The sequence below is a fragment of the Hyperoodon ampullatus genome, assembly GCF_949752795.1.
Source record: "Hyperoodon ampullatus genome assembly, chromosome: 7".
Classification (NCBI taxonomy): Eukaryota; Metazoa; Chordata; class Mammalia; order Artiodactyla; family Ziphiidae; genus Hyperoodon; species Hyperoodon ampullatus.
The window spans coordinates 9,901,725-9,926,287 of NC_136920.1; the positions used below are offsets into that span (position 1 = coordinate 9,901,725).

A 24,563-nucleotide genomic window follows, 5' to 3' on the forward strand; every position below is an offset into this window, starting at 1 on the left:
CCACCGCCTCAGCCCCGCCCTGGCCCAATTAGATTGGCCTTCGGTGGCGCCCGTCCCGCCCCTGGCTAAGTCTCATTGGACATCGCGAAAGTGGCGGGTCGCCGGGTCCCCCGGGGGACGGAGCTTCCAGTGCTAAGGGACGGCGAGGCGGATCCCGGACGCGGCGGGAGTCCTGGAGGCGCCGCCAGCCTCAGGCGTCTCGGCCCTCGGGTCCTAACGAGACTCTGGGCAGCGTGAACGCCAGAGGTCTTCCTAGCCGTGACCCTAGGCAGCTTCCTCATCTGCCAAACAGGTCTAATAGCCCTCATCGAGTGGTTTTTTTAAAAATGGAAGGTTTTAAGCTACACAAAAGATGTTACCATGGACAGCACGGGCCTCACGTCTATCAGCCCGGCTACAATAAACTACTTGCTTGGGGCCAGTTCTGGTTTAGGGTGAGAAAAGGCTAATTTTTTTTTTTTTTTTTTTGGCCATGCCACGCAGCATGCGGGATCTTAGTTCCCCAACCAACGATTGAACCCGTGCCCCGGCATTGGAAGCGTGGAGTCTTAACCACTGGACAGCTAGGGAAGTCCCAAAGACTAATTTTTTAGTTTTGGTACCTGTTGGCAAGATTCTAGTTCCTAAACTCAAGATTTAATATTATTCCCTTCCTTGGTAGCCTTCAGTTCTTTGCAATCAAATATACTTTCTAACCTGGGGCCTAGTGCTCCCCATTCAGATCTAGCCTGCTTTCCTCTCCCTTCACAGCTCTGATTGGAAGGTTGGGGCCACAGATTAGTCCGCTTTCTCACAGGCTTCCCTTCCCATCCCAATCCTGATCCCTCTTCCATCCTTCTGGATGCCATCCTAAATCCACCGCCTGCAAACTTTCCAAATTTCCTCTCACTTATGCCTGTTAGTGTTCTCATCAGCATTCTCATTTCTTACATTTTTCTTTTATCTGTTCCGGCCTTAGACTACTGAACCACCAAGGATCATTTCATTGCTTTCCTCCCTCTGCTCCAGGCCTACTTCCACGTAAAGGCATGAGGATGGGGGCTGTGCTGTCCCTAACACAGTTCCCAAACTAGAGCACCCTGCTTACTTAACTGAACACAAGGGCCCAGGCCACACCTTTCAGTAGGAAACAGTGGCTTTCAGACTGTCCCAGAAAACCTTAAAGATACTTCAGGGGGTTCATAACTGATTCAAATCTTTAAAACGGCTGCAGGAAAAGGACACTCATTTTTGTGCACGTATATATGCCTGCAGGAAGGCTGCGGTGCTGCGCTATGGGCCGAGTTCATGCACACTGCATACAAGGAAAGTACGTCAGGCAAGCAAGGCTGCAGTGTCTCTCTGCTCATGTTCATTACTCGTGCAAAAAGGTTTCATGTGTTTCAATGTGATGTCATTAATTTTCCTGTCATTATGATCAAGCTTCTGGACCTATTTTTAAGTATCTGAAATCGCAAGGTTAACTGTTACAAACCTGTCACCACTTGCATATACAAATCCAGCAGAATTTCCTCCAAACCAACAAAAATACAGAAATAAACAGGATTTTAAAGTTATCTTTTAACCCAAATTTTGTATTAATCAAAACTTCATTGTTCTTTATAAAAAAAATTGTTATAACCTAATTTACATAAGAAATTAAACAAATACCCAACTTTATATCAACTTAATCTATTGAGCTTAAGCAAAAATTTTAATTTGGGTAAAAGCTATGCTTCAAAACATTTAAAAGCCACTGCCCTAAGGAAGAAAGTTTTAGGATGAAGTGGCTTTAACCAGGGAAGGGAGTCTGGAGATAAACAATCCAGCAGAGGGCTCTGTGTAAAAATGTTTATTTGTACTAATGCTTAGAATACAGGAACTAAAGAAAGAAAGAAAAAAAAAAAAGACACCTCAACTCCAAAGTGACAGTGAATTAGGGCCTGCCCACAGCCAAGGGGAAGGACACTCCAGGGTGTCCTGGCAGGGACTGTCCCCGCCCCACTACTTAATGTGTCACCAGGCAGAAAACTGAAGAATCAGGGTGCGAAGACCTTACCAGCTGCTAGCGAGTGTGCCAGGGAAGAAAGGGATGTCTATGTGGCTTCCCCACCACCCAGGAGCCAGGATACACAGAGCAGGAGGCAGAGGCTCCCAATTCAGTTAAGGGCAGGAGCTGAATGCCCAGGTCCAGGAAGAACAAAAAGGGGTTTCGGAGGTAGGCTTTTTCATCGAGTTAAAAAACAGGCACATTATCCAACGTCTCCCTGTGGCCCCCAAGCTGTTGGCCTGGCCCCTCTCCCCACAAAACCAAAGGGAATAGGAGGGGAGGCAGAAGACAGGAAATAACAAGGGTGGGGAATGCTTCAGTCGCTAGAGACCAGGGCCTGTGACAGTGAGCCAGGCAAGCACAAGGAACAATCAGGTGAAGCTGCTACTCCCCCTTGGGTGGGGTGGTGGGAATGGGATAGAGCCAGGAGGGTGACCAAGAACATCCTGGCTCAGGCAAAGGATCCTGGGTAGCAGGAACAGAGAGCCGCAGAGAGCCACTCTGGGGGAAGGAGGCTGTGAGACTAAGCAGCACAGAGGGCACCGGAAGCTTCTTGCAAGCTTGCTCAGTTCTCACTCCCAGCTGCTCTGGCAGAGGCCCCAGCCTGGCTCACCTCCAGGGGAAGGGAAAACCCTGGGGACCATAGTGGAGGCAGAGCTGAGAGAAGTGAGCTGCTCTCCCACTCTTTCTCGGACACGGTTTGAACCCTGTGAATACCAGGGCCGGGGCCCAAGGCAGACAGAGTGAATGCACTTCATGGAGAACAGTGAGAAGCTGGGCCCACAGGTATGCCTTGGGGCAGTGTGATGCTCCGTTCTCCCTGAGGGCCTGGGGCCAGAGGCGGTCAGAGCTGCCACCTCAGCTTGCTGCTGCCAAAGGCAGGTTGGCACGACCTCCCCGAGGTTCTCTGGACTTGTGAAAGAGATTAGGAAGGGAAGGTGGGTATGAAAAACAGGAGAGAAACAGCCCTAGATGTATGGGGGATCAAGGGTGGCCACATCAAGAGGAGTTCTGATTCTGGTAGATGGAAGCTTTCTCCTTCAGCAGGTCCAGACACAAGTGGCAGCTCCAACTTCCTGCAGAGAAGCGTAACGGGGTTAGGAGGGGCCCCGCACAATCCTCATCTGCTCTTCTTCTACTCCCCACACCTCACCTCCAGCAGCAGGATTGGCTACAGGTAGGACGGGAGATGTTCTGCAGTAGCCAAGTTTCACAGTTATCCTGAGCAGGGAGGAACTCTAGGTCTTCAAATATCATGAAAAATAATTCTCAATGGAGATATAAGAAATAATCGCCTGGACGCCTATTTCAGAATACAGACGCCCAGGCCCTCCTGGCCTATTAAATCAGAATCACTAAAGAGGACCTGGGTAGATATAACTTTTTTAAAGCTTTAAAAAGCTTTAAACTTGTGATTACAGAAGAACCAGACTTCATTCTCATGGCCCCAAAGGTTAGAATAAAGATCATGAACAGAGGCTCTAGATAAATCCATATTGACTCCACATAAGACAGCTTTCTGTGAAGACCACGGAAAGATGAGAAGGGCTCCCCACCGTCACTAGGTGCCTGAGCAGAGGCTGAGGACCCAGAGGAAAGGGGGCCAACTATGATGACCCAACTTGTGACCCAAGTCTGGTTTCATAGAAAAACAGGAAATAATGTCCGTTATAAGAAAAATAACTAGCTCGTACCTTGTTTATTAATATTTGCTATGGTTGGATTCTTCTATGCTTTTTTTTTTTTTTGAGAAACAAAATTAGCCCTTAATGCCTTGAAGTTATAAGCATAATTGTACATATGTGTATTCGAACATTATTCTGGGGGAAAGAATCCACAGCTTTTATCAGCTCTTCAGAGACATGTGACTCTCAAAAAGGTAAGATCCTTTCTGACCCAAAGGTAAATATGCAGCAGTTGATAAGCTTTTCTGTAAGTAGCCAGAGAGCGTTAACTACTTGAGGCTCTGTGAGCCACATACAGTCTCAGTCATATCTTTTTTTTTTAAAAAAAAACCTCTCTTTAAAAATGTAAGTCATTTTTAGCTTGTGAGCTATATATACTAGCTGCAGCTAGGTTTGGCCAGAGGGTCATAGTTTGCAAACCCCTGACCTAGAGCCTAGACCATCTGATGGTTCTACGGGGTCCCCCCGCGAGCTGCCTGCAACTCTCCACTACCTCAGTGTCTGACAGCACTTCAATAGGAAAGCCTTTCTACAGTTAATGTAGAATGGTGCCTGTGAACTGATATTTTATGGTTAAAAAACCCCAAAAAACACACTACTTCTCCTCAAACATGGCATGACAGATGAAACTTATAAACGCGGTATGACAGAGGAAAAAGCTGAGAGCTTCCCTGCAGCTGCTAAAGGACCCTCAGACTCTGTTAGTGGCCTCCTCCTCTAGGGGGTGACAGCAGTCTGACCTACACTACAAGTCAGCCCACATCACACAGTGAGCTACTTTCTCTCGCCTGTAATGCTGGCCCACATCCTTTGTCACAGTAACAGCTACTAGGCATTTGTGTCCTCCTGAGTCAGCTTCTGAATTTCTATAAAGGAGGGGCTTCGGCACAGACACCTGGCTGGAAGAGGACTTGCAGCGAGGCAGCCACTTTTTGGTGTCATCCCTGGTTTTGTCGAAGACCCTCCATAAACCTGAAGCATCGTTAAGCACTGCTGGAGAGCCAGAGCGACCCACTCAGGCTCCAGGTTCAACTCCCTCCCCCACACTGGCAGAAACAAACGCTCACATCTGTCGAGAATGGAGTGCTAAAACTAGTCTCGCGTCAGACAAACTACGAACTGAGTTTCTTAGACTTGTTGGAGGAAAACAAATCTCTCCTTCTGGTAATTATTCTCTGCTCAGCATCTGTTTTCTCTCAGGCTGTCGATTTTCTGTGTTTGTAAATGTTATCTGGTGACAATGTACAAACATTAAAGCCTCAAAGTTGCAATGCGAGGAAAGCACTCTGAACCGAGTGAAGGCAATGCGCCTACTCCCTAATCTGAAAGAATGTATCACTGATACGAGAACTCACTTACCATACAGGTGACTTTCCAAGTTACTAATAAAATACTTGTTCTGAGTAAGAGATCAGGGAAACCTACCTTCAGGAGGCTCAGACATAGACGGGGTGAGACAATACATGTGGTAGCCACGATCGCAGTCATCACAGAAGAGCAGCTGGTCCTAGAGAAGGCAAGATGGAAGAGGAAGGGGGGAGGTGAATGACTAATGGGCCTCAGTTGGGCCGCTGAGGACAGGCAGGAAGGAGGGCTTCTGCAGACACGGCTGCTAATTCCAGGAGGGGCAGGATAGACGGCAGTAAGAACAGACATGGGACCCTCTGGACAGAAAATCACCCAGACAGAGTCACTACTGTCATCCCACCTGGACGCCACCAGCCGCCTAACGGATCTCATGGCCTCCACATTGTTCCCTCCCCATCTGTTCTCCACAGAGCAGCCAAAGTTACCTTTTTAAAATGTAAGACAAACCACATCACTCCTGATTAAACTCTCAGACCTGATGGCACCTGCCTTCCAGTCTCATCCTTTACTTGCTCTCCCACTGCAGGAGGGCTCCAGCCGGCCACAGTGGCCTCAGTCCACCCAGTGTGCCCACCTTTAGGCCTTGTGCTGGCTGCTCTTTCCTGGGAATACTCTCTCTCCAAATCTTCTTGAACTGTCTCCTTTGTATCATCCAAGCCTCAACACCAACATCGCCTCCTCAGAAAAGGCCTCTCTATCTAAATCAGTTATCCAGTTACTCTCTCCACATTACTGATTTCATTTTCTTCATGGAATAGTATAAAAACGTCACCCACTTCCTTGCTTATTGCTTGTTCCCGCAAGAATGTAAACCCCATGAAAGCAGGGACCTTGCTTGTCTTTAGCGTGCTTATTGCCTAAAACAGTGTCTGACACAAAGTCGGTACTCAGTGAACACCTGCCAAACAAATCAAAGTTCCCACGGGTGGAAAGTACAGGAAAAGCTGAGCAGGAGCGTGCTGGGGGCGGGGCGGGGGGGACGGGACGACACACGCACATCGTTCTCGGAGGTGCCACAGATGTTGCAGCACTTGCACTCGATGCACTGCCAGCGGTAGGTCTTCACTGCTGCCATCATCACGGGGGTGAACTGGAGGCAGGACGGATGCCCTGTGGGGGGGAGCGAGTGAAACAGGCAGCCGGAGATCGGGGAGAAGCGAGGTGACCTGGTTGACTGTGACAGCCACTGGATGCCGGCAAGCCACGAGCCCCTCGGGGACTGGGTGCCGGCTAGGGCTGCCCTGGCCCTGGGTTGGAGGTACCTGAGCGGCCACAGTCAGAACAGGACACCAGCTCCTCGGGCTGTCCTGTCTTCTTGTTGATCTTGGAGTCCCCCAGGCAGAAGTCACAGTAGTTGTTGGGCAGGGCCAATCCATCGGGACCCTTCTTGGCTACAGGGAGAAAGGGAAGAACTTTCATGATACCCATGTGGGCCTCTGGGTCTCTCAACATCCCTGCAGGGAGGGCTTTTCATAACCAGGCCAACTCCTGTTTGCCCCACCTCTGACACCAGCTTACATTTCTGCTCCTCGGACCTCTGGGAAACCGGGGTGGGTGGCTGCGAGTCTTCCTTGTCCTCGCCCTCCTCCTCAGCCAAGTGGGAGTGGGCATAGTGGTAACTGAGGCCTGGTCGGTTCTTGTAACGTTTTCCACAAACTAAGCGTGGAGAAGATTGCAGAGAAAGGTGTCAGGATCCCAGAGTGCCCCATCCCTGCCCCTCTAAGCTGTGGGCTCCACCTGAGGCAGAGGTAATCACCCCCATCAGCTCTGCTCAGGGACAGGCCTTTAGTGACAGCCGCCTCCCCATGGCCAGGAACATCAGGCCTGGGGCTCTCCAGCTTCCATGGCTCTTCCCTACTAAACCCCAGCCCATGGCCACCTCCACTCCTCCACGTAGGCTGTCTGGGAGGCTGAGCCCTTGCCCCATCACCGCCTGCCCTGGGAATAGTCTGGGGAGCTCCAGGTCAGGAGGGAGAGGAAATCTCTATAGTCTTGCAATATGGCAGGAAGGATGAAAGGTAGCAGAGCCTCCAAACTTTTTTACCTCTCAGTAAATGAAGGAGGCTTATGCTACTCCATATATAACACAGCCCATCTCTGCCCAAATAAAGGAGCTAGGGGGTGGATCTCTTGGGGGTAACCTACCAACTGAGCCTGCTGGGGTAGCTGTCTCCCAGAGAAACTCAAAGACACTCCCACATCAGTGCCCTGCCCAACCCCCCACCCCCCACCCAGCAAGGAAAACAGATCCCCATGAGGCGTCTCGCAGTTTTGAGCCGTGATACCAAGAAGAGCAGGGGCAGCAGGAAAGGAACAGGGAAAGGATGGGAGGAGCGGGTGGCGGGATGGTGGGGAACGTTAGCTGACCACTGTGTGTCTGTTTTGGGGAAGGGGGAGCAGAGGGATCTGTTTGTAACGGGTTCCTTATAATGCTCTTGAAGCCACCCCATGCAGTGGGCCCGAGCAGCCCTAGGAGCAACTTTGTGGGAGACAAGCAGTGGTAAAGGCAGCTTCCAGGACCGTGAGGAGTGGAGCACAATAGAAGGCCCATTGCTCCTGTCCCCATGCCATTCCAGAGACTTTAAAACTAGCATCACAGATGAGAAAGGCAGGAACAAGGGAGGAGGGAAAAAGGGATAGGAAAACCAAAAGTCTGAAAAGTTGAGAGAGCTACCTCTCTGGGGCGCTTTCGAGGTATGCTTTTGTTTGAAACTATCTGAAAGACAGAAAGAAAAGTCATGAGAAGAAGGCCTTGATACACTGGAGACAGGTGCGGCAGCAGCAGGAAAGCGGAGCAAACGAGAGAGAAACCCCAGCGGTGATGGTGCTCCCAGGGTGGAGGGACAGAAGTGGGGCAAGAGAGGGAGAAGGGGGAGAGAGCACAGACATTGAGGACGTCAGTGGTGGACTCCTGGGGCCCTGACTTGACTGGGGCCAGCAGACCTGGATGCCACCTATTTGAGGCCAACCCTGCCTGCTGTGTGTGCCCCTCACGGGTACCCCCACCCCGAGGACAGCAATCTCCCCCAGAGCATGCAGGGCTCACCCAACGTGTAGCGGAGGCCAGGGCCTCTCAGGGATCTCAGAGGGAACCCGTCAGCAGGCAGGACAAGAGTCCAGGCTTGTTTTACCACTTTGAACAAGGACACAACCTTCCCTCCTCTCATATCCTGAGGAGCTGGGTCCAAGGCAAGGACTACCCACCCACTCGTGAGGCACTCACTGTCACAGGCATAGGGTTTATCTCGATCCTCCAGGATGGAAGCGTCCAGCTTCTTACGGGCACTGCCCACACCTTTACCCTGTGAAGAAGAGCAAAAAGATGCCCTTAATAAGGTGTCTAGGCCTGAGGAGTTAGACTCTCCTGGAAGCTGGCTGCTCATCTCACTCAAGAGGGAAAATGGCAACAACAAGCAATAAAACAGTGGGACTCTGCAGGTTACCTGAGCCCCCAGGCTGCAGGTAGCACGTGGCCCCTCACCTTGGACTTCCCCTTGCCCCGACGCTTGGGAGTGTCTTCTTCATAGTCCTCATCATCGAGGTCATCCAGGAAGTCATCAGGTTCTAGGATCCGCTGAGTGGACAGGAAGATTAGGATGGGCAGAAATAAGGAACATCCAAAAGCTCCCCCGTGATGGGACTGGCCAAGGCCGCCCAGAACCTCCTGTGACCTGGCCCCTCCACTCCAGCCTCACTCCTCACTGCTGTTCTTTCAGTGCTTTGGGCTCTCCTTCCTCTGCACCTCTCTTCATGTTGCTCCCCTAGCCTGGAATGCCTTTCCCATCATCTCCAAGTGGCCATCTCCCCATGTTTTCATAAAACTTTCCCTGATACCCCAAGTAGCTGTGGCCTCTCCTGCCTCTGATCTGCCACCTTAGGTGCATGTTAGTGGTGGTTCCCTTCCGACACCTCACTTCCCAGATTTAACTTGGAGCCTTCCTGCTTACGTGGGTGGCCTGGTGGGAAGTTTTTTTTTTTTTCACTGATCTGCTGCAGCTTCCCTATATGTGAAATGGGCAACAATACCTATTTCGTAAGGTTGTAGAGACTGGAGATGATAATGGAAAAGCACTTAGCACAGTGCCTGGTATATTTTTAGCTCTTATTATTTTTATGTACAGTTTTATTTTCCTTGTTGGCAGAGACCAGGTCTGCATCACCCATGTAACCCCAGGCACCAAAAAACTTTGGTGGCAACAGAAGATGAATGAGAGTCTGTAGTTAGAAGGAAAGGAGCAGGAAAGCCTGGAAGGTAACAGTGAAGTTCTCATTAAGGAATGGAGCAGGAACAGAACTCCAGGTGGCTGCCTCCAGGCCCACAGCTTCTACTTCTATTCTGATTACTGGGTGGCCTCTGATGAAGAGGAGACTGATTTCCATCAAAGTTCCCTTAACCACAGTGTTAATCTTGTACCTTCCGTGCTCGACTGTTCGTCACAGGAAACTCGCCCAGGCTGTCATCATCAACTCGGGGATCTGGGGCACCTCGCTTCTCCAGGGGGTCGGTGCGCAACAGAGCCTCTAAACTACTGCCGTCCTGAGAGATCAGCCCCTCCTTCTTCAGGGTCTGGTCTGTGTCTGCAGGCAAGGCCAGGAGGAGGCGAGGCTCAGAAGGGCTGAAAGCAGACCTCTCTGGGTGTATACAGTGCTAGACCAGCCACTAGCCAGTCACTGTCTTCTGGTCTCTGGCTGCCCAGGAACCAAGATACCGTGGTTCACTTGGCACCATAACTTATCTGTTTACCTGTCTCTTCTATTCGACTGAGTTCTTTACAGAAGGAATCACATCTCATTCATTTTAGTATCTTTAGGATCTAGCATTGGGCCTGGTACGTAACAGGTGATTGGCAGGCCTCCTACTACACAGCAGGCTATGCCCCTGCTCAGGGAGGAGTGTGCTTTACCTGGTTTAATAGTTGGGAAAGAAAGTCTTGGATCCTCAGGAGGGTGGGCTCGCCGCTTTTTCCGCCAGCGCCGGGCAGGGTAGGAGTACAGCTGCCCAGAGGCCAATCCTGTGGAAGGGAAAAAGAGAGGAGTCAGGACCTAACCCTAGAAAATAATACCAAACACTTTCTGCATGAGTAGGCCCTGACTGAGTTCTAGAGCAAGGGAGGAATATGGACAGTGAGGGCCTGGGGACGGGGTGGGGACAAGAAAAACAGATGTAAGCTCAGAGGCCTTGGCTAACACATAGCTCTCCAGAAGCCCAACAAGAGCTTCAGCAGTGCAGCCCGGCAGGAAACAAAGATGCTTCATCCTCCCTGGGCTTCTAATCATGGGAAGACTATAATCATCCATGGGTGGAAAGCAGTAAGGAAAACCCTTTCAGCTGGCTCATCACCTAAGATGAGCCACCTTCTTCCTCCTTGTGCTCCTGAGTGGACCCTCACCTGGACCCCGGTGTCGCTTTTCCATCCAGATATAACAGTTGCTCTGTGCTACTCCAGTCTGTGAGTCCAAGAAAGGCAGGCGCACGCTGCGCTCAGCACAGAGGCGGGCGTTGTAATTGTGGCACTGCTCCATTGCATCTTTGTAATACTGCTCCCCAAGGCTGCAGGAAAGACAAAGATCAGGTGTGTGTGTGTGTGTGTGTGTGTGTGTGTGTGTGTGTGTGTATGTGTTGGGCTGGTGCTGAGCTATCCCTTTCACTTGCCATCTGCTTCTCTAGAAGGCTCAAGGGACTTGGAGAGTGTCGCTCTGCTTTTATTTGCTACCATTTCTGCCTCATGGGACACCAAGCCCCTTCACTAAGCCATTATGAGGAAAGGTACTTTACAAATAAATTACCATCAGGAACACAGGATTTCATCATGTGTCTAATTGGACCTAAGTCTAACCCACAAAGAGGGGAAGAAAATGATGTTCATTCTGTGCCTCTCAAGAGTATAACCCTGTGCTAGCTAGGATGCTATTTCTCTTAACCCTCAGGATTCTGAGAAGCAGAGGTTAGCTCCTTTTTACAAATGAGAAAAGAATTCAAAAAGGTCTGGGGGACTTATGAAACTATATTTAGCAAACTCTATACAAACTCTATCTATACAAACTATCTATACAATGAAATTCTACTTAGCCATAAAAAAAAAAAAAGAAGGAAGCTCTTCGTGTACAAACATTAAACAATCTCCAAGATAACTAGAAAAAAAAAAAAAGTACAGGGCTGAGGAGTGTTATAGGATGCCACCATTTATGTAGCCAATTGGAGGAAAAGAAACTGTAGGCCTCCAAGGAGAAAAACCAGGTGACTAGGGGACTTTCTCCTATGTGCCATTTTATATCTTCTGAATTTTAAACTAGGTGTTTAGCCAACTAACTAATTCTATATACTAATTTTACAATCAACGTAAAACATCAGAAAATACTTGAACACTCTCGAAGCCTACTTTCTACTGAGTACCATTACACTGATACAAAACCTGTTTGCTCAAAGGCCTATCCTAGGCCCTTCTCCATTCTCACACCACCAAATTTTTTAGGGAAGAAACTTCCTGGACTCAAAAGATTCAATTTGAAATCTGATTTTTTAAAGTGCTTTAAAAAGCTGCAAAGCTGCACAGTGCCAGGAGTTATCTGGTTCTAAGAAGCATGTATGGGCTTCCCTGGTGGCGCAGTGGTTAAGAATCCACCTGCCAATGCAGGGGACATGGGTTTGATCCCTGGTCCGGGAAGATCCCACATGCCGCAGAGCAACTAAGCCTGTGCGCCACAACTACTGAGCCTGCACTCTAGAGCCCGCGAGCCACAACTACTGAAGCCCGTGCACCTAGAGCCCGTGCTCTGCAACAAGAGAAGCCACCGCAATGAGAAGCCCGCGCACTGCAACAAAGAGTAGCCCCCACTCGCCGCAACTAGAGAAAAGCCCGCGCACAGCAACGAGGATCCAATGCAGCCAAAAATAAAAGTAAATAAATTAAGAAGCATGTATATAGAACCAATCTTGTTCTCATGCTTCAGGGTTTAAGAAGTACTTTAGTATGGGAACCTTAACTATATTCACATTTATATATCCAATCAATCTCAAAATAAACAAAATGAGGGCAGAGATGATTTCTTTCCCACAATATCCTCAGTACCCACGATGGTGTCTGAAACATCTTGACTAAGGAGTAAAAAGACCTGGCTTGGCTGCAAGGCACCACATAAACGTGGACATTTAATCAACCTACTTGGACCTCACGTTCCTATGCTATTGATTGGGGAGGCTGAACTAGATAAGCTCTGACATATTCCACAAGAGGGAGACTCCTAGCAAGAGAAGCTGAACCGAGGTCCTCTGTTGTTTATGTCCATAACTCACGCTACAGCAACAAACCCTTCTCTGGAATCTGAGGGGGGCTTTCACTAGGCAGCCACAATAGACCACTTAGGCACAGCTTAGCACATTCCCAGCAACTGAAAAAGATACACACTGAACACACATCTTGTGACACCACAAGACAGCCTGGCTTGATTCAATGCACCGTAATGACTGTAATTTGAGGTAGGCATGAATCCTGTATTGAAGAGTAGAGCGAAGGGAACAGGCTCATATTTGCTCGCCTTTAGGAGGCAGCCATGTCCTCACTAAACAGAGGAAAACTGGATAAACAAGGCTGAGTGCAGCAGCTCCTTTGTTTCCACTGATGGGAATTGACACTGACACTGTAAGTCAAATGGAAGGAAGGGCTAGACAGGCTGAGAGCTGCAAAGTCAGAACAAGGAAGCTGGAAACAGCTGGTGGGGATGGATGAGAGATGTTCTATCAAAGCTCTTGTGAGTTAAGTGGGATTTCGAAAGGTGGGGCCAACTGTGTCGTGAGTATGAGAGCTGAGAATGAAACACCGGTTGGAGGAAGAAAGCATCTGATGAGGATAGAGTGAGAGAGAAGGAGGGAGATCCTTAAGAATCTAAGGCTCCTATTTCAAGAAATTTCAAGGTAACATCATTCTCCAGATCTCGTTACCTAACTCAGAGGATTTCAAAACCAGTCAGCAACCATAGCTATTTTATACTATTATTTTGCCCTAGTAAGACCCCTTAAAGATTGTTTCAATTCTGACACCGCATTTGGGAGGGACAGAAAATTTATAAACAGGGAAATTCTTCTCCCAGAACAAGATGCAAGTCAGAAAAGATGAGCTAGTAGTCCTGACCTCGATGTATAACCTCATTTGTCAGAAGACTAGGCACACCATGATCAAGAGAAGCGCCAGAAAAGCTCCTCTTTCCAGGATGAGAATGGTACAGGAAGACTGCAAGTCCCTTCTTAAAGGGCAAGTTCTGTAGGGAAACGTATTAACTGTGGTCCACAGCTCTCTACAACTAGAACTGAGGAGGAGAAAGTTGGTTTCTCATTACTGGTATTCAGGAACCAGTGGCTGGTGACCCTCACGATCTCTACAGTTCTTTAAAGAGAAGTAAAAAGTCACGCTCTATTTAAATGGCCAAACCCTCATTTCTAACATCACACAAAAGGGTTGCTAACCCTATTTCCCAGATGAAAGTCTTCCAACATAAAGAATCTCATTACGTGTAACCCTTAAACCTAGGCTAATCTGACATTCCCCCAGTACAGTAAGGTTTCCAAGGTAGAAGCTTTGATTCTTTTTCGAGAAGCATGAAACTTGTGTAAAACCTCCCCTTACAATGGGACGGGGGGAGTCAACAAAGAGAAAGGTAGGGAAACAAAGAAAGAACATCTGAGTCAGGAAGGATAACTATATAAGGATCAACAGCATCATTCCTAAATTGAGGGAAATGTCAGCTTGAAGAGAGAGCTGGGGAAACTGGAGTGGGCAGATCAGAGAGAAAGATAATAGTGCTGGGAGGAGGGGTGGCTGAAAGAGGCAGCAGGATGGAGCTGAAAGCAAGTTAAAAAAAAAAAAAAAACAACCCACAAGAGGAGAGGGAGAAGGCACTTAGTTTAATGGAAGTGGGAAAGCATTCTCAAAGAAAAGGCTCCAGGCAGGGGGAGGGAGAGAAGCAAATGTACCCTTAAAAAGGGCTCTTGGCAAGAGTGGGGCTCAGCCCACCACAAAGACAGATGAGAAGCTGTGAGTCCTTTAGAAGACTTCCCAAACCTTTACCTTGTCATTCAGTCAAAATCCAAAACTAGACACCTAGACAGCTCTCAATTTTCCTACCTCTGCAGCCAGCCAAACTTACCCATTAAAGGAGCTTGCGATATTCGCCCACGGGGGGCAGGAACCCATTGCAAAATTCATTCAGATTCTTCTGCAGGGAGGAGGCTGGGTTACATCAAGTCCCAAGGCATCTTTAACTCACAGCGAACAGGCCATTCTCCATTTACCCAACAACCATTAACTTTAACCTTGCTCGAAATCTGCCTAGCCCAAGAGTACTGCAGAGCGAAGACGGCCGGCCTAGAGGCCCCTCCGGGCGGCAGGGCGGCCTGGACCGCGTCCGTCCAATGCCCGCTTTTGGATGGCTGGGATTGGGCGGCGCAAAGGCCCTATTCCCTGAAGTTCTTTCCCTCTGTATCTGCTCCTCAACAAATTCTTCCCAAGAATATTTTTGGTCTCGGGTACCTGATACTCAAGGACCACCCGCTCCCCGGAACATCACGGGGCTGTTTAGAATAAAACAGCCCAGAGTGCTTAACAGCGCCAGGGCTGCCGAGCCTGCTCCTCCAGGGCCGGTTGCGTGCAGCCGATGAGAAGGGGTCGGCGGCCGGGCCACTCCCGGGTCCGCCCTCTGCCCGGCTCCCCCGGACTGAGGCGTCTCGGGAGCGAACCCGGGACCGTCTCTCGTACGTAACAGGGGCGCCATACTCTGGAAACCCTCAGCATGAAGGCAGCGCCCAGACCGCATAGCCCCACAGGGAGGCTGCCCGTTAGGGGCTCCCGTGGGCCACCCTCAGGGCCTCCACAAGTTTCCAAAGAAGCGCAACGTCTTCTCTGGAGTCTCCTGTTGCCCTCCCCACTAGGAGTCGCAACAATGCCTTCCCGGGCACGTCCCTCTCTCCGCCTCGTCCCTTCCCATACCGCCCCCTGCTCCCAGGCCCCTTACAAGACCTCCCGGCCTAGGAGAGATCGAAACGGCCACTCACAGCTTCACTACATTTTCCACCACAGCCGCCATCTTCCCGGCTCCTCTCCCTCAGGCCTGGAGGCTCGGAGCCCGCAGCGCGCAGGCGTAGGGGCCGCACGGGGACTCGTCCTTCTGCGCAGGCGCCGCCCGGGCGCGCGCGCCCGAGAGCGAGCGACGGAGAACAAGCAGCTTGCGGGTTCTCCCGGGCCAGGGAGACGAGGGACGAATTCGCAGGCGCGACGGAGACGGGCGCGCGTCCCGAGACTCCGGTTCCAGCTCTCCCTCTTCCACCTGGTGCAGTGGGAGGAGAGAGGGAGGGTCTGGGCCCGTCCAAAAATGAGAAGGTGAGAGGTTGGTGAGAACTGGCAGGCCCAGAGGTGGCCTAGATAGAGTTCATGCGTCCTGCTACCTCGCCGACCTTTCTTTAACCTCGTGGTTAACCCTTTACCCTCACTTACAGGCCAGGGGTTGGTGGGTACTCAAAGATAAGAGGAGTGAACAGTCCACTTGGGCTGCCAAACATGTGCCCATTTTAGGGAGGGCGAATTTAACTCTCAGAACCTGACAGATCTTTGGCCTGAATATTGGGGGTCTGACAGAAGTTCCCCCACCTTCCTGCCACCATATCAAGCCACCAACTTAATAGATGCCCGCCTCTTCTCCCTTGCTTCCTACTTCCAAGCTCGTTCCCTCCATGAAGAACTTCCCTCCTGGGCTTCCCTGGTGGTGCAGTGGTTGAGAATCTGCCTGCCAGTGCAGGGGACACGGGTTCGATTCCCGGTCTGGGAAGATCCCACATGCCGCGGAGCAACTAGGCCCGTGAGCCACAACTACTGAGCCTGCACGACTGGAGCCTGTGCTCTGTAACAAGAGAGGCTGCGATAGTGAGAGGCCCGCACACCGTGATGAAGAGTGGCCCCCGCTCGAAGCAGCTAGAGAAAGCACTCGCACAGAAATGAAGACCAACACAGCCAAAAATAAATAAATAAATTTATTTTTTTAAAAAAAGGACTTCCCTCCTGCAACTATCTTCTGTACAATTCATTTCTCCTTCACTATTGAATCATGCAGATTCATCAACCAATATGGCTTAGTATCATCTTTGAAAAAAGTCAGAGCCCTTCCTTAAGCCCATTCTGCTTTTGATTGTCACCCCATTTCTTTTCACCCTATAAAATACACATATTCTGTTTATACTCCATATCTCTGTTGACTTATTTCCAAGTCTCTTTCTGCCCAGTTTAATGGGGATTTTGTTCCCCCAGTTAATTGAAACATCTAACAAAGACACCACGACCTCCATTTCAACAGATTTAGAGATTTCCTCTCTGTCCTTATCAACCTATCAACCCCCATGACACCAGTGACCATTCCCTTCTTTTTCAAACTCTTCTCCAGGTCTCTGAGACACACACTCTTCTGGCTGTCCCCCTATCACACTGGCACACCTTCACAAAGAGGCTATCCTATCCTATCACAGAGGCTCACCTTCAGCCTCTTTTGCTGGCTCTCCATCCTCTCTTCCGCCTGTAACTGTCAGAGCCCCCAGGGCTTGGTCTTTGGTCCTGGTAATATATCTTATTTCAGCAATTCTAAGATGCACCTATTCCCCACCCCACCCCCATTTTAATATTTCAGAATTAGGACACATCTTACCATCACTGTGCCTTTAAATGGTGTTTGGCAGATGAGAGTTGAGAGGTATTTTCATTGCCTACCCTGCACCAAACTTGCAGAATAGGCATCAGCGGCTTGGAAGGACACCCAGCAACAATCCTGGTGCACTCTTGTACCCCCAAATGATTGTGTGTATCACAGGTGACTCCAAAGCTGGAGTCAAAAGTATGCATTACAGCCTGAATGTTTGTGACCCCCAAATGCATATATTAAAGCTCTACCCCCAGTGTGATAGTATTTGGAGGTGGGGTCTTTGGGAGGTTATTAGATTTAGAGGAGGTCTGAGGGTGGGGCCCTCATGATGGGATTAGTGCCCTAATTAGAAAAGGAATCCAGAAATATCTCTCTCCATGAGGAAAGGCCATGTAAGGACACAGCAAGAAGGCAGACGTCTACAAACCAGGAAATGGACTTCCACCAGGAACCAAATCTGCTGGCACCTTGATCTTGGACTTCCCAGCCTCCAGAACTGTGAGAAGTAAATGTCTGTTGTCTGTGGTACTTTGTTACAACAGCCTGAACTGTCTAAGACAGTGTGCGAGCCCTGAAGCTGAGCACACACATACCCCATGACTGAGCAATTCTGTCCATGGATACATATATGGGAAAGCCTGTATGAGAATGCTCACAACATCATTAATTGTAATAGCCTCAAACTGGAGCATCCCAAATGCCCACAGCACTAGAGTGGATTAAACAACATTGAAAAGAACAAACTATTGCTACACAACAACACGAATGAATCTCAAAAAATTTAATATTTGAATAAAAGAAACCAATTTTGAAAGAGGACATATCATATGATTCCATTTATATCAAGTTATGTAAACAGACACACTAACCTATGGGGATAGAAGTCAGGAAAGTGGTTCCCTGTGGAAGATAATAACAAGGAGCAGGGGGGCACTGTGGCTAGTAATGTTCCTTTTCTTCATCTGGCTTACACAGGTTTATTCACTTTGTAAAAATTCATTGACCTACACAAGATTTGTGCACTTCTCTGTAGGTATGTCTCAATAAAAATTTTTAAATAAAAAATATTAGAAATGATAAGTAGGCTAGTTCTCTATTATTGGAAAGGCAGTTTATGAGCCCAGCACCAATGGCTTTCGATTCTTTTAGGATTCTTTTAAGAAATACTCTATCACTGAACAACAGATACTCCCTATGCTCTGAACCAGTGACCGATATATATATAGTGTTACTCTTACAGACAGGAACCAAGGAGTGGAAGTCGGGGTGCAGCCTCTTGCAATCTCAACTAATGACTCTTTCGCAAAATGTTTGTTTTCTGTTTCTGCCGCTCAGGGCTCTGGCTGATCTAGAGCCTTTAGGACCCAATGAAGGAATGCTTCCACCAGGGGGCGCAAAAATGTTTTCTCTGAATTAGGATCTGAGACTGCCGGTGGGCTATTTTGAGTTCCGCCTGCCACTGGGCAAAGTAAAAAGTGGGTACCATTGTTGGCTGGGGTGACTGATTTTAATTCTCTAGGGTAAATAGGATTGCTGTTACCCAGTGGGGGCATGGAGAAATATAAACAAAACCCAGGGGACCTGCTTAATATTATGTTCAGGGATGGGAATACCCTGACGATCCAGTGGTTAGGACTTGGCGCTTTCACTGTGAGGGCCCGGGTTCGATCCCTGGTGGGGGAACTAGGATCCTGCAAGCTGCCCGGCCAAAAAAAAAAATTACATTCAGGGAGACAGGCTCCTGATTGGGTATTTTTCAAAAAATTGTTTTCTGGGGCTTCCCTGGTGGCGCAGTGGTTGAGAGTCCGCCTGCCGATGCAGGGGACACGTGTTCGTGCCCCGGTCCAGGAGGATCCCACATGCCACGGAGCGGCTGGGCCCGTGAGCCATGGCCGCTGAGCCTGCGCGTCCGGAGCCTATGCTCCTCAACGGGAGAGGCCACAACAGTGAGAGGCCCGCAGACTGCAAAAAAAAAAAAAATTATTTTCTTTCTTTCTTTATTTTTGGCTGCGCTGGGTCTTCGTTGCTGCGTGCGGGCTTTCTCTAGTTGCAGAGAGCGGGGACTACTCTTCGTTGCAGTGCGCGGGCTCTAGGCACGTGGGCTTCAGTAGTTGTGGCTCACGGGCTCAGTAGTTGTGGCTCGGGGGCTGTAGAGCACAGCCTCAGTAGCTGTGGTTCATGGACTTAGTTGCTCCGCGGCATGTGGGATCTTCCCAGACCAGGGCTCAAACCTGTGTCCCCACATTGGCAGGCGGATTCTTAACCACTGCACCACCAGGGAAGCCCACCTGATTTTTTTTTTCCCACCTGATTTGGTATTTATTTCCAACCTTCCCACTGAATACAAACTAAAAAAAACAGAGGAAGTGAAAAAAACTTAAAAGCATTGACAAGCTAGTAATATAGTGACGAATGCCTGAGCTAAAATTTAAGAGGTTGAAGCCCAGAGCTATAAGCCCAGAATTCAAGGCAATTTTTGTCCTGGGGACATTTACTGATCTGGAAGATATAACTGTGAAGCTAAGCTGTTGTTTGGTGGTCTTTGGTGGGGAAGGTCAAAATCAAAACCCAGAGCCTGCCCAAGGTAGAAGTCAGATACCCTAGTACCAATACATGCACACTTTAAGATGGGATCCTAACTTCTGTGGACTAGTAGGTCCAGAATCATATTATCCAGGTGGTCCAGGGAAGCTCAAGCCTTGAACTTGGATTAAGTGGACCCATCCTTATAATGCCCCTAGTCACCTAGCAGAAAGAAGCATATTTGGGACCAAGCAATAACCTTTCTGAAAGAATGTACTGTCATCCAAGTCCTCAAATTATTTCTAAAAATACTTTTTCAGATACAATACCCAGCTCTTAGTCAAAGATAATCAGGCACACAAAGAAACAAGAAACCTTGCACAAGAACTGACTGCAGGCCTTTCCTGATAGTGCAGTGGTTAAGAATCTGCCTGCCAACGCAAGGGACACGGGTTTGAACCCCAGTCCAGGAAGATCCCACGTGCAGCAGAGCAAATAAGCCCATGTGCCACAGCTACTGAGCCTGCGCTCTAGAGCCCGGGCTCCGCAACAAGAGAAGCCACCACAATGAGAAGCCCACGCACCGCAACAAAGAGTAGCCCCTGTTAACAGCAACTAGAGAAAGCCCGCACGCAGCAACGAAGACCCAACACAGCTAAAAATAAATAAAATTAAGAAAGAAAAAAAAAAACTAACTGCAAACAATATAAAGCACAGATTGGCCCACACAGATTTAAGATGCTGGAATTATCTGATGCTGACCGTAACATAACACTGCTTATTGTGTTTAAAGAAGATAAAGACAAGTGTAAAAATATCTGCAGGCCACAAATTTCCATTAAGAAGTGTAACAACAGAATTTTTAAAGAACCACATAGGACTCCTCCAACTGAAAAATACCAACACCAAAATTAAGAACACAATAAATTGATGAAAAAGCGAATTAGGCACTGCTGAAGAGAGAATGAGTGAACTACAGGATACATAGGAAGACATTGTCTTGTCCTTAATACAGCATGGAAGACAAAAGAAAAGAAAATACAGAATTAGACTAGAAACATAGAGGATATATAGAGAGATCTAAGATACATTTAATTGGAGTCCCAGAGGGTAAGGAGAAAGAAAGGGGGTAGAGGCAATATTTAAAGAGAAAGTGATCAATAATTTTCCAAAAATGATGAAATACACAAATTCACACGTTGCAGAAGCCAAATAAACCCCAAGCAAGCTAAAGAAAGACAATGGAAATAAATACTGAAGTGTCATGATGTCTGCAACTTACTTTCAGAAGGTCAGGAAAAAAGTTTTTATATTAAAGAGATAGAGCAAATGAGGCAAAATGGTAATAACTGGCAGATCTAGATGAAGGTGTACGGGTGTACACTGTACTATCCTTCTAATACTTCTATGGGTTGGAAATGCTCCAAAATAAAAAGTTTCGGGGAAGTGTCTATTCAGGGAGATCCTCCAAGAACTCAAATTCTTTAAAAAAGAAGGTTTAGGACATGTCACCTGGTAAAGAAGCCTGAACAGGCAAGATGCAGGTTGAAGGCAAAGGTATCAAGAACTGGGTAGTGAAGAAGGGAGGTTATTCATACCAGACAAAGCTTTGTTGTAGAAAAGTCTACATATATTTCTTTTCTTGTTGTGTCAAGTGTATTTTTTATATATTTTAATTCTCCCATTCTTCTCTCTTTCTCTCCACTCTTGTGTATAGGGTATATTGGTGGTAATTAACTTTACAGTGTAGTTTATAGTTTGCAAAATATTGAGATGGGCTGGTAAAGGAATTGCAGGGGGAATGGACATCGTCTCAAAATCCTGGACTTGGAAGTGGATGTGATCATTGACAAGATTGTGAGTTGTCTCCCTTTGGGAGATGAGTGAATGTATTTTGGACAGAAAGAGGCATAGATGTATTATACCAGGGATGATATATATATATATATATATATAGAACAATACCTATGATATTTTTAAGAGTAAATACTAGAATAAGGACATGCATGGACGTTGGACATCTAAAACAGTGGACCGTAGGGATATTTGTCTTTTTTTTTTTTTTTTTTGGCTGTGCCGTGAGGCTTGCGGGATCTTAGTTCTCTGACCAGAGATTGAACCTGAGCCCGCAGCAGCGAAAGCGCAGAGTCCTAACCACTGGACCACCAGGGAATTCCCGTGGCATATTTGTCATTTTTTTGGCCGTCCAGCGACAACTTGTCCTCCTATTTGTGGGAGGTGGTACCTGTAGGATATGTATAACACTATCCAAGGTGAAGAGGGAAAGTCCTTCACTCCGCCTCTGGCTGCCTTGGTGAAGCAGGTATCCCGAGTTTAGTCTGATGCTTCAGTTTCGCCATCTAGTCCCCTTTCTCCACCCAGACATGGCAACCCGGAGTGGTTTCCCAGGGTCCTTGGTCTGATGCCTGATGCAAGGTAGGTGGGGAGCACTTCCAGGGGACCCAGGACAAGAATGTCCCTCTTTCATGGCCACTCTGTCCTCACCTCAGGTCCAAGCTGAGGTGCCTTCTTCCAGCTGGGTGAAGCTATAAGGAAGGTGTCCTTTTTCTTGTCTGGGCAGAAATGGGCAGATGGGGACAAGCCACCCGAGCACTGAGGGGGAAACTGCAGGTAAGACGGTGCTGGCCTTAAGCTCCCCACCCTTTGCCTTCACACTTTACCAGGGTCTGAAACTGAACCCCTGTTGGGGGAGAGGGTTGCAGTTGAGTACAGGCTTTGGGGTCTCACAGTGGGTTCTAAATCTCTAAATGATGGCAAAAATTTCCGATTAAAAACAAAAATTTTGGTGGAAACGTAAAATGGTGCAGCTCCTATGGAAAATGGCAGTTCCTTAAGAAATTAAATATAGAATGATCATGTGATCCAGCAATCCCACTTCAGTGTACACACCCAAAAGAAATGAAAGCAGGGACTCAAACAGATATGGGTACACCCACGTTCAGAGCAGCATTGTTCACAATTGCCAAAGACAGAAGCAACCCAGGTGTCCATTGATGGATGGATGGATAAACAAAATGTGGAATATACAGACAATGGAATATTATTCAGCTTTTTAAAAAATATTTTTTATTTATTTATTTTTGGCTGCATTGGGTCTTTGTTGCTGCGCACGGGCTTTCTCTAGGTGTGGTGAGCGGGGGCTACTCTTCGCTGTGGTGCGTGGGCTTCTCATTGCGGTGGCTTCTCTTGTTGCGGAGCACGGGCTCTAGGCGCGTGGGCTTCAGTAGTTGTGGCTTGCGGGCTCTAGAGCACAGGCTCAGTAGCTGTGGCGCACGGGCTTAGCTGCTCCGCAGCATGTGGAATCTTCGACCAGGGATCAAACTCGTGTCCCCTGCATTGGCAGGTGGATGCTTAACCACTGCGCCACCAGGGAAGTCCTCAGCTTTTAAAAAGAATGAAATTTCAACACATGCTACAGCACGGATAAACCTTGAAGACGTCATGCTAAGTGAAATAAGGCAGTCACAAAAAGACAAATAGGGAATTCCCTGTGGTCCAGTGGTCAGGACCCGGTGCTTTCACTGCCCTGGTTCAATTCCTGGCCTGGGAATTAAGACCCCATAAGCCGTGAGGCTCGGGCAAAAGAATAAAACAAACCCCCAAACTCAATACCGTATGATTCCACTTGTATCAGGTCCCTAGAGTAGTCAAATGCATAGACACATAAAGTAGAAGGGTGGTTGCCAGGGGCCGGGGCAGGGGGTGTGGGGAAATGTGGAGTTAGTGTTTAATGGGTACAGAGTTTCACTTCGGGAAGATGAAAAAAGTTCTGGAAATGGATGGTGGCGATGGTTGCAGAATAATGTGAATGTACTTAATGCCACTGAACCATATGCTTAAAAATGGTTGAAATGGGGGCTTGTCTGGTGGCGCAGTGGTTAAGAACCCGCCTGCCAATGCAGGGCACATGGGTTCGAGCCCTGATCCGGGAAGATCCCACCTGCTGCAGAGCAACTAAGCCCGTGCGCTCTAGAGCCCGTGCTTCGCCGCAACTAGAGAAAGCCTGCATGCGGCAACAGAGACCCAACACAGCCAAAAATAAATAAATAAATAAATAAATTTTAAAAAAGGTTAAAATGGTAAATTTCATGTTATATATGTTTTACCAGAATTAAAAAAACGCATCACCTTTTAAAAAAAAATCAGCGTAGTCAAGAAAAATGCCTCCTGGTCTAATTCTGCCTCTGCCTCTGGTATGAAATCTCTGCCTAGAGGTAGAAAAGGCGGGGGATGAGGTGGGAGTCTGAGATTTGTAGGGTCAAAAGGATGGAAAAGAACCAGCAGAGAATGGAAGAGGGGATCACCGAGGCTGGCACTGGCCTCCAGCTGCCCACGTGGTCTGTACCAGTCAGACACCAAGCCCCACCCCAGCACCTTCCCCTCCTCTCGGTCCCCACTGTCCCCACGCGGAGCCAGCCCTCTTCCTGCAACGGCTCCTTCCTCTTTGATCTTTGGTCCGTCTCCCACTCGGCCTGGCTGGTGACCCTTCTAAAACCTGGGTCTGACCCCACGTCTCTCCTGCTTAAACTCTTTCAGCAGCTCCCATGGCCTCAGCTTCAGCCTTGCAAGCAGAACTGTTCTAAGCCGACTCCGACCCAGTTTTCCAGCTTCACAGTCCTGCCTTTCCCGAGCCCCGGGTTCCTTTATGTCTCACACCATAACCATGTTTGAATACCTTCCGTGTGCAAGCTAATAAACGTTATCCTTGATTTGCTTAACAACCCTGCAAGGCTGTTAGGTAGGTATCACTGACTGCATTTTAGAGACGGGGAAACTGAGCCTCACAAGGCTAGGTTGGACTCAGAGACCTTTGCTCTTTTTGCCACGTGTCAGATCCTCTCTGTCATTCACTCTGGTGCCTCAGTGCCTTTGCTTATGCATGAGCATAAGTCCACCAGCTCAGGTTTGGCTCAGAATCACGACACCACCGCACCCTTGCCCCAGACAATAACGATCTTGGTGTTTTCTTCATAGTGTTCAACACTATTGGAAATTTACTTGCTTACAGATTTGATATCCTTCCCCCCACTAGACTGTGAGCTCCGGGAGAGCAGAGGTTGCATCTGTCTGGTGCCCCAGCTCTTGGAGCATGTCTGATGCACTGCAGGTGCTCAATAAGCAGCACTGATGAGATGGGTCTGCTGACGGGCAAGGCTGATCCCTCTCAGCCCCAGGCCCAGCCCGCCCTCCTGTGTGCTCCCTCAGTCCTCTGACGCCTGAGAAGCTGTTGGTTCCACTGCACCAGGCCTGTGGTTATTCCT

The 24,563-nt window shown here is 48.5% G+C and overlaps 1 protein-coding gene across 2 annotated transcripts; it reads right to left on the reverse strand.

The window, feature by feature from the left end:
- Positions 1-3,028: 3,028 nt before the first annotated feature.
- On the reverse strand, positions 3,029-15,159 carry DPF2 (double PHD fingers 2; the record flags this gene model as incomplete). 2 transcript variants are annotated; one of them, XM_079708074.1, is made up of 12 exons in its annotated part: positions 3,029-3,105; positions 5,140-5,221; positions 6,080-6,192; positions 6,345-6,473; positions 6,601-6,738; positions 7,757-7,798; positions 8,306-8,384; positions 8,564-8,656; positions 9,497-9,660; positions 9,987-10,094; positions 10,473-10,633; positions 15,128-15,159. In XM_079708074.1, the coding sequence occupies 12 exons, from the start codon at positions 15,157-15,159 to the stop codon at positions 3,029-3,031; spliced, it is 1,218 nt and encodes a 405-aa protein (XP_079564200.1). The 2 variants fall into 2 exon arrangements, with proteins under 2 accessions (XP_079564200.1, XP_079564201.1); XM_079708075.1 differs by lacking the exon at positions 7,757-7,798.
- Positions 15,160-24,563: the final 9,404 nt, after the last annotated feature.